Here is an 8,443-nt window from a genome sequence, read left to right on the forward strand (position 1 = left end):
AAGCCAGTATTAGAAAATATTTAGATATCTAGGATAGAAGGAAAAAATATGCCAGAAAACTGACCCCTATCCAATAGCTGTGGTTAGGAAAGTAAGCAAGGACTTCATGATCTTACAGCTTCACAAGAGATAGTTTATTGTAAGGGAAGCTCAGGAGTAGCAATGTTTGAGGCTTGGTATTTTCTTGATCATATGGAAGATTGCTGGTATCCTGATGTGATATTTTGCTGAGATTCTTACCTTCTCTGAGAAAAGTGACAGAAGCACTTTTATAGCTGTAAGTGCTGATAGTGGGGAAACAAATACCAGAGATGAAACTTGACTTAAAGACCTAGTTTTCAAATTGAGAAAGAGCTACAGCACATAGAGAACTTCTCTCTTTCTTCCTTCTCCCTTTTCTCTCTCCCTGAGTTAAAAAAAAAAAAAAAAAATGATACTGTTCTTAGGCACATTATTGTATGATTTACTATTATTTACTAAAAAGCTATGATGTGCCCTGCACTGTTCGAAGTACTTTACATATATTATCTTATTTAGTATTTACAACATCTCAGTGAGGTGAATGATGTTATTACCGGCCAAATTATATATGAGGAAACATGAGGACGATTTACGTGTGCTGTTGACTTTTGAAGTGTTCATTGCTACCAACAATTAGATTTTAGATTCTTTATGTTTTCCCGTGAAACATGGAGAGAAAGTTCCTTTTGACCCCAAAGATTCTCACCCCTGTAAAAGCTTCTTGTATAACCCCTTCTGCTTGAATGCGCGTAGGCCTCATGAATGTGAAGAGATAGTCACTCCCTTGATTACATTATGTTACATATCACTCTCACAGCAGACTGGAGAGATTCTCCTGCTGGTTTTTGAAGAAGTAAACTGCTGTGTGGGGAGATGGCCACATGACTAGAATCTGACAGTGACCTCTAGAAGCTGAGAGTGACCCTACATTTTGATATCTGGCAAGAAAATGGTGACCTCAGTCCAACAACCCCAAGGAAATGAATTCTGCCAAAAACCTAAATGAGCTTGGGAGAGGATCTAGAGCCTCAGACGAGATTGCAGTCTAAGCTTACCCCTTGTTTTCAACTTGATGAGACCGTGAGTTGAGGACCCAGCTGACCTGACCAACATACACAGTGAGATAATAAATTTGAATTGTTCAATAGAAAACTAATACAATGACTTTCTCCTACTTTCTGTTGCATGCATCTGTGTATGTCTCTGTTTGCATGTATGTGTGAATTTATGTGTTTCTGGGAGAGAAAGAGAGAGATAAAGAAAAGTAATAAAGGAAGGGAAGTGAGAAGGGAAGGAAAAGGAAAAAGAGTAGGAGAAAGAGAAAGAGGAGGAAAGGGGAAGGAGGAAGGGAGAGAGAGAGGTTGCTGAAATCATTCCACTACTTTTACCAAAGAAGGTTTATAACTAGTTAAATCCAGTTTAACTCTAGAATTCTCTACTATGGGTGATGCAGTTGACATGTATAGAATGGATTTTCAGTTCTCATCTAAGGGCTGTGTGATCTTTATGTTCCCTTTCATAGGGAAAGAGATCAAAGGTGAAAAGAAATGTCAAATTTGAGCCTGGTGACAACGTTCATCCTCATGGGCATTCCCCATGCACCAGCCCTGGACACCACCCTCTTTGAAATCTTTTTAGTGATTTATGCACTCACTGTGGTGGGCAATCTCCTCATTCTGCTGGTAATCAGGGTGGATTCCAACCTCCACACCCCCATGTACTACTTTCTGGCCAACCTGTCCTTCATTGACATGTGGTTCTCTACTGTCACTGTGCCCAAAATGCTGATGACCTTCGTCTCCCCAAGGGGCAGGGCCATCTCCTTTCACAGCTGTGTGGCCCAGCTCTATTCCTCCCACTTCCTGGGCAGCACTGGGTGTTTCCTCTATACAGTCATATCCTATGATCGCTACCTGGCCATCAGTTACCCACTCAGGTACTCCAGCATGATGAATGGGAGAACATGTGCCCTCCTGGCCTCTAGCACTTGGCTCAGTGGCTCTCTGCACTCTGCTGTCCAGACCATATTGACATTTCGTTTGCCCTACTGTGGGCCCAACCAGATCCAACACTACTTCTGTGATGCGCCGCCCATCCTCAAACTTGCCTGTGCAGACACCTCTGTTAATGAAATAGTGATCTTCATCGACATTGGGGTAATGGCCTCGGGCTGCTTCCTCCTGATAGCGCTGTCCTACGTGTCCATTGTCTGCTCCATTCTGAAGATTCGCACCTCGGAAGGGAGACGCAGAGCCTTCCAGACCTGTACTTCCCACTGCATTGTGGTCCTCTGTTTCTTTGGCCCTGGTCTTTTCATTTATCTGAGGCCAGGCTCCAAGAATACTGTGGATGGGGTTGTGGCAGTTTTCTACACTGTACTGACACCCCTTCTGAACCCTGTAGTGTGTACCCTGAGGAACAAGGAAGTGAGGAGAGCTCTTTTTAAGCTTAGAGATAAAACACTTTCTCAGAGCAAATAAACACTAGAAAGTAGAGGAGCTCTTTTTATTAAAATAAGTAATATAATTTAATCATCAATATGTCATTTATTACATGTCTAGTTCTCAGTGTTAACTATTATTTAAAATTACGTGCTTGGAATATTTCACAGATTTTCCTATAGAGTTTCTAAAATCACAATTAAATTTTTTATTTACAATGACATGCCCGTATTCTGATGTCTAAACTCATTTCTCTGCAATAGATTTATCTTTTTTTTTTAATAAAACATATACTTATTGGATTTAGAGAGCTGAGTTATTCATATTGCTAAGTTGATAATGTGCTTCTTGTTAATTTCTTGTGCACACAAACATAGGAATTTACAATCCTGGGGATACTATACAAGGACAACAACAAATATCAGAGGTCATTTATTGAGGCCAAACCTGTGTAACTGCTTTTTCAATTCTTTCTGTAACTGTAGTGTGTGTGTGTGTATATAGGAGGGTACCAAAGGGGCTAACCATCTTCCTTAGCAAATCTTGACCCTGCTCATTGCTCACACACTGAAAAAGCTCTAAATTTCTTATGAGCAGCCTGTGTGTCCCTAGGCAGGACTATCAGGACCAGCTATGGCGTTGACATGTTCTTTTTAGTAACTGGGAACAATTACCAGATTTCTCAGGTTTGGTGAGTGGGATTAAAACTAGGTCAACAGCAGATACTCTTAGACTTGATCACACACTCAACCCTTCTGACTAGTTTCCCATCATAAGCACAGAACAGTCTTAGGCTGCATTCTTTCACTACAAATGCTTGAAATACAGCATGCTGGTCGTGCTGTCTGGATAGTTCCTTCTCCCACATTCTTAGAGTCTTGGAAATTCAGCTGTATTAAAATACAACCTGTTCTTGAGCATAGATTTCCCACATTGCAGGCTGGAGCTAATGGTAGTTCTTATTTAGACAAATGAAAATATAATTAACTAGCTTGGTATCATTAGATTTCAGTGAATTTATTTTAAAAATTAAGAAAAATAAGGTCTGGTAAAGACAAACACCCACCCATACAGATTGGCGTTGAGTCGATTCCAGCTCATAGCGACCCTATAGGACAGAGTAGAACTCCTCCATAGGGTTTCCAAGGAGCGGCTGGTAGATTTGAGCTGCTGACCTTTTTGTTAGCAGCAATAACACTCTGTAGTTCTTAATCTCTGGGCCAATGAGACCTAAAAAAACTGAATGTGCAGCTACAAAGCCAGTAATTCTCACACAGTGCACAGCATACTGGCATTGCATGCAAAAGAAAACAAACCTTGGCTCAAACATTTCCAAGTTTAGAAATCATTTTCTTGCTCTTTATCTCAATTTCCCCATGTATAAAAGATCCTCTCTCAAGTACTGCTTGTGGGTATTAACCTAAGTAATGGAAGTTAAAGTGCTTTGAGCTGATTTGTAATAAATTCTTATTAAATTATTTTTCAAAATTGTCTTAGCAATTCTAGATCCTAGGTAGTGCCATATAAGTTTTAGAATTGATAAATTTAAGAAGAATTGACATCTTAATATTGAGTCATCCAACAGATGAACAACATAACATACATTTTTCCACCACATATTCATTCTTTAATTCCTTTGAGTTTTTGTTGTTGTTGTTGTTTCTAGCTTACTTTTTATTAGACAGATTCCTATTCCTATGTACTCATGGCTTTGCTGCTATAATAAATGATAATCTTTTTAATTACACTTTCCAAGTATCCATTGGTAGTATATAGAAATGGAGTTTTTTTTTTTTAATTGATGTTTTCTGTGACTTACCAAATTTACTTATTATTTCTACAAAACTTTCTGTAGATTTCTTAGGATATTCCACATAAACAATTATGTCATTTGTTCATAAAAATGGCTTTGCTGCTATAATAAATGATAATCTTTTTAATTACACTTTCCAAGTATCCATTGGTAGTATATAGAAATGGAGTTTTTTTTTTTTAATTGATGTTTTCTGTGACTTACCAAATTTACTTATTATTTCTACAAAACTTTCTGTAGATTTCTTAGGATATTCCACATAAACAATTATGTCATTTGTTCATAAGGACAGTTTTATTCCTTTGTTTATGATCCATATCTCTTTATATATATTTGTGTCTTTTCCTTGTTTTATTGCACTAGCTGGGCAAATCTGCAGCAAAAGACCTACTTTAAATGTCAAAAACCAGAACTTTCTCTTTAAGGACCGAGGTGCATCTGACCCAAGCCATGGCGTTTTCAATCGCTACATATGCATGGGAAAGCTGGACAATGAATAAGGAAGACTGAAGTATTGAGGTCTTTGTATTATGATGTGGGTGAAGAATATTGAATATACCATGGAATGCCAGAAGAATGAACAAATCTGTCTTGGAAGAAGTACTGTCAGAGTGCTCATTAGAGGCAAGGATGGCGAGACTTCATCTCACATACTTTGGACATGTTTTCGGGATGGAGTAGTCCCTAAAGAAGGATATCATGTTTGATAAAGTAGAGGGCCAGTGAAAAAAAGAGGAAGACCACCAACAAGATGAATTGACACAGTGGCTACAACAATGGGATCAAGTATAACAATAATTGCAAGGATGTTGCAGAACTGGGTAGTGTTTTGTTCTATTGTACATAGGGTCACTATGAGTCAGAACCCATGCAATGGCACCTAACAACAACAATAATATGTCATTTAGAAATAAGGTATAGTGGCCAACATCTCACTATGAACAGAATTACCACACTGTAGAAAACCCTGGTAGTGTAGTGGTTAAGAGCTACAGCTGCTAACCAAAAGCCTGGCAGTTCAAATCCACCAGGTACTCCTTGGAAACCTTATGGGGTTCTACTCTGTCCTACAGGGTCATTATGAGTTGGAATTGACTCGATGGCAACAGGTTTTTTTTTTTTTTAACCATATTGTCACTTCATAGCAAAGTCTTGAAAAAATAAGTAAAACGGATACAAATGTCAGTCCTAGAACCCTAAGCATCAAATGATGGGATAAAAAACTCAATCAAGCATTGAAGGGAATAAGAAACTGAAGAGAACAGATAACGAGGAGAGCTACAGAGTAGAGGTCCCCTAAGAGTTAATGCAGCATTGACTCACCATCTTGAACCTCAGCTGGACCCTGCCCTGCACTGCCTTCTGGTCCTGCACTGTCAGGCCCAGTAAGTGCTGCAGACAACAAACCCTGGCTGGACCTGCCCTTCTGCACCATAGCTGAGTGACTGGCCCTGCCTGCCTGGACAAGGTGATGAGAAGTATTGTCCCCACAGATGAGCAAGCAAAAAGCAAGCCCAGACCACCTGCCTAGGCATTACAAATAAAACAAAAAATCAGGACAAAACAAATAAATTATAATCAATAAACAAAGAAAATAATTCCTGAATGTCCTGAAAGTAGCAGACAATATCAAAACATAAAAAAAAAAGAGGACAGAATGACTCCCAAATAAAAACCAAACGACCTTCCAGTAGAAGAAAAGGCACTGGAACTACCTGATAGCAAACTCAAAACTCTAATATTCAGGGCTATCCAAGAGACGAAGGAAAATGCAGACAAAAATAAGGAAGAAATTGGCAAAATTATGGAAAATACAGACAAAATCAGGGAAAAGATAAAGCAATGGAAGAACTCAGGAAAATAATACAGGAACAAAATGTCAAAATAAGCAAACAACTAGAAATCCTAGAAAACAGCAATTAGAAATTCAAAAGATAAACAACAAGATCTCAGAAATGGCCAATGCAGTAAAAGGTTTTAAGAGCAAATTTGTAAAAAATGGAAGACAGGATCAGCAAAATTGAAGACAAATCCTTGGATATCACTTTGTTTGAAGAAAGTTCAGAGAAAAAATGGACAAAAATGAAGCAACCTTGAGAATAATGTGGGATAAAATCAAAAGCAAAAAGTTGCATGTGATTGGAGTTCCAGAAGAGGAGGAGAGAATGGAAAACACAGAGAGGATCACTGAACATCTACTGACAGAAAATTTCCCTAATATGATGAAAAATTAAAAGCTGACCATCCAAGAAGCTCAACAAACTCCATCTAGGACAGGACCCAAAAGAAAAACACCGAGATATATCATAATCATTCTCACTAAAACCAAAGACCGTCTTGGTCATCTAGCACTGCCATAACAGAAATACTACAAGTCGATGGCTTTAACAAAGAGAAATTTATTTTCTCACAGTCTAGTAGGTTACAAGTCCAAATTCAGGGCATTGGCTCCAGGGGAAGGCTTTCTCTCTCTGTCGGCTCTGAAGGAAGGTCCTTGTCCTCAATCTTCCCCTGGTTGAGGAGCTTCTCAGGCACAGGGACCCCATGTCCAAAGGACGCACTCTGCTCCTGGCACTGCTTTCTTGGTGGTATAAAGTCCCAACTCTCTGCTTGCTTCCCTTTTCTCTCTTGAGAGATAAAAGGAGGTGCAGGCCACATCCCAGGGAAACTCCCTTTATCTTGGATCAGGGAGGTGACTGGAGTAAGGATGGTGTTACAATCCCACCCTAATCGTCTCAACATAAAATTACAGTCACAAAATGGAGGACAACCACACAATACTGGGAATCATGGCCAAACCAAGTTGATACACACGTTTTTAGAGGGACATAACTCAATCCATGACAGGCCCCAAATGAAAAACACCAAGACATATCATAATCACACTCGCTAAAACCAAAGACAAGAAAGAAATCCTGAGAGCAGCTTGAGAAAAATGAAAAGTCACACACAAATGGTGAACAATAAGGCTAAGCTGGGATTACTTGGCTGAAACTATGTGGGCAAAAAGCCAACAAGATGATGTATATAAAACTTTGAAAGAAAAAATTTGCTAACTGACAATAATATATCTTGAAATTAAGGGAATTTGTAAAAACCAAATCAACTTTACAAAAATTATTAAAGGGGGTCCTTTAGTGAGAGAATCAACAACATCAGACAGCAACCTGAATCTAGGATACAAGACAGCATCAGCCAGATACCAAATTAGGTAATAAACTCTCAAGGATAAAACAAAACTAAAAGATTTACAACAGGGAACCAGAGAGGTCAATCTGAAAATGACAACAACAGCAGAACAATAAAAGTAGGAATAAACGGTGTAGGTGTAGAACTTCCGAATGGAGAGAAAGTCAAAGTGATATCATGTATTAAAAGACTAGTTTAAACTTAGGATGGTAGGAGTAAATTTCAAGGTAACCACAAAGAAAGTTAACAAACCTACTCATCAAAATAAAGAAGAAAAACATAGTCTCAGTAAAAACAAGATCTACAAAAATGAAAGAAACAGACAAAAATTCCACACACAAAAGATATTCAGCACAGGAAAGTAAGAAGAACAAAGAAACATCAGCTCTACAAAAAAAAAAAAAAAACTACAAAATGAGAGCAATAAACTCACACCTATCAATAATTATACTGAATGTAAATGGCTTAAATGCACCTATAAAGAGACGTGGAATGACAGAATGGATAAAAAAACAAGACCCATCAATATGCTGTCTACAAGAGACACACCTTAGAAAGACATAATGTATTAAAAATCAAAGAAAGAAAAAAATATATCAAGCAAACTGCAACCAAAAAAAAGCAGGAATGGCAATGCTAATCTCAGATAAAATAGACTTTAAAACAAACTCCACCATAAAAGATAAACAAGGGCATTAGATAATAACTAAAGTAACATCCAACATGAAAACATACCCATAATAAATATTTATGGACCCAATGACAAGACTCCAAGATACATAAAACAAACTCTAACAGCACTGAAAAGAGAAATTGACAGTTCCACAGTAATAGTAGGAGACTTCAACATGTCACTCTTGGTAAAGGGCAGAATATCTAGAAAGCAATTTGACAAAGATACAGAAGATCTAAAGACCACAATCAACCAAGTTGACCTCATAGACATGTACTGAACATTGCACCCAACAGCGGCAAAGCA

General features: G+C 38.2%; 1 protein-coding gene across 1 annotated transcript; it reads left to right on the plus strand.

The window, feature by feature from the left end:
- The first annotated feature begins 1,568 nt into the window (after nt 1-1,568).
- LOC126061198 (olfactory receptor 10G9-like) lies at nt 1,569-2,501 on the plus strand. The gene has a single exon (XM_049857572.1). It carries the CDS (start codon nt 1,569-1,571, stop codon nt 2,499-2,501), a length of 933 nt encoding a protein of 310 aa, XP_049713529.1.
- The last annotated feature ends 5,942 nt before the right edge of the window (nt 2,502-8,443 follow it).

Source organism: Elephas maximus, chromosome 17, assembly GCF_024166365.1.
Source record: "Elephas maximus indicus isolate mEleMax1 chromosome 17, mEleMax1 primary haplotype, whole genome shotgun sequence".
Lineage (NCBI taxonomy): Eukaryota > Metazoa > Chordata > Mammalia > Proboscidea > Elephantidae > Elephas > Elephas maximus.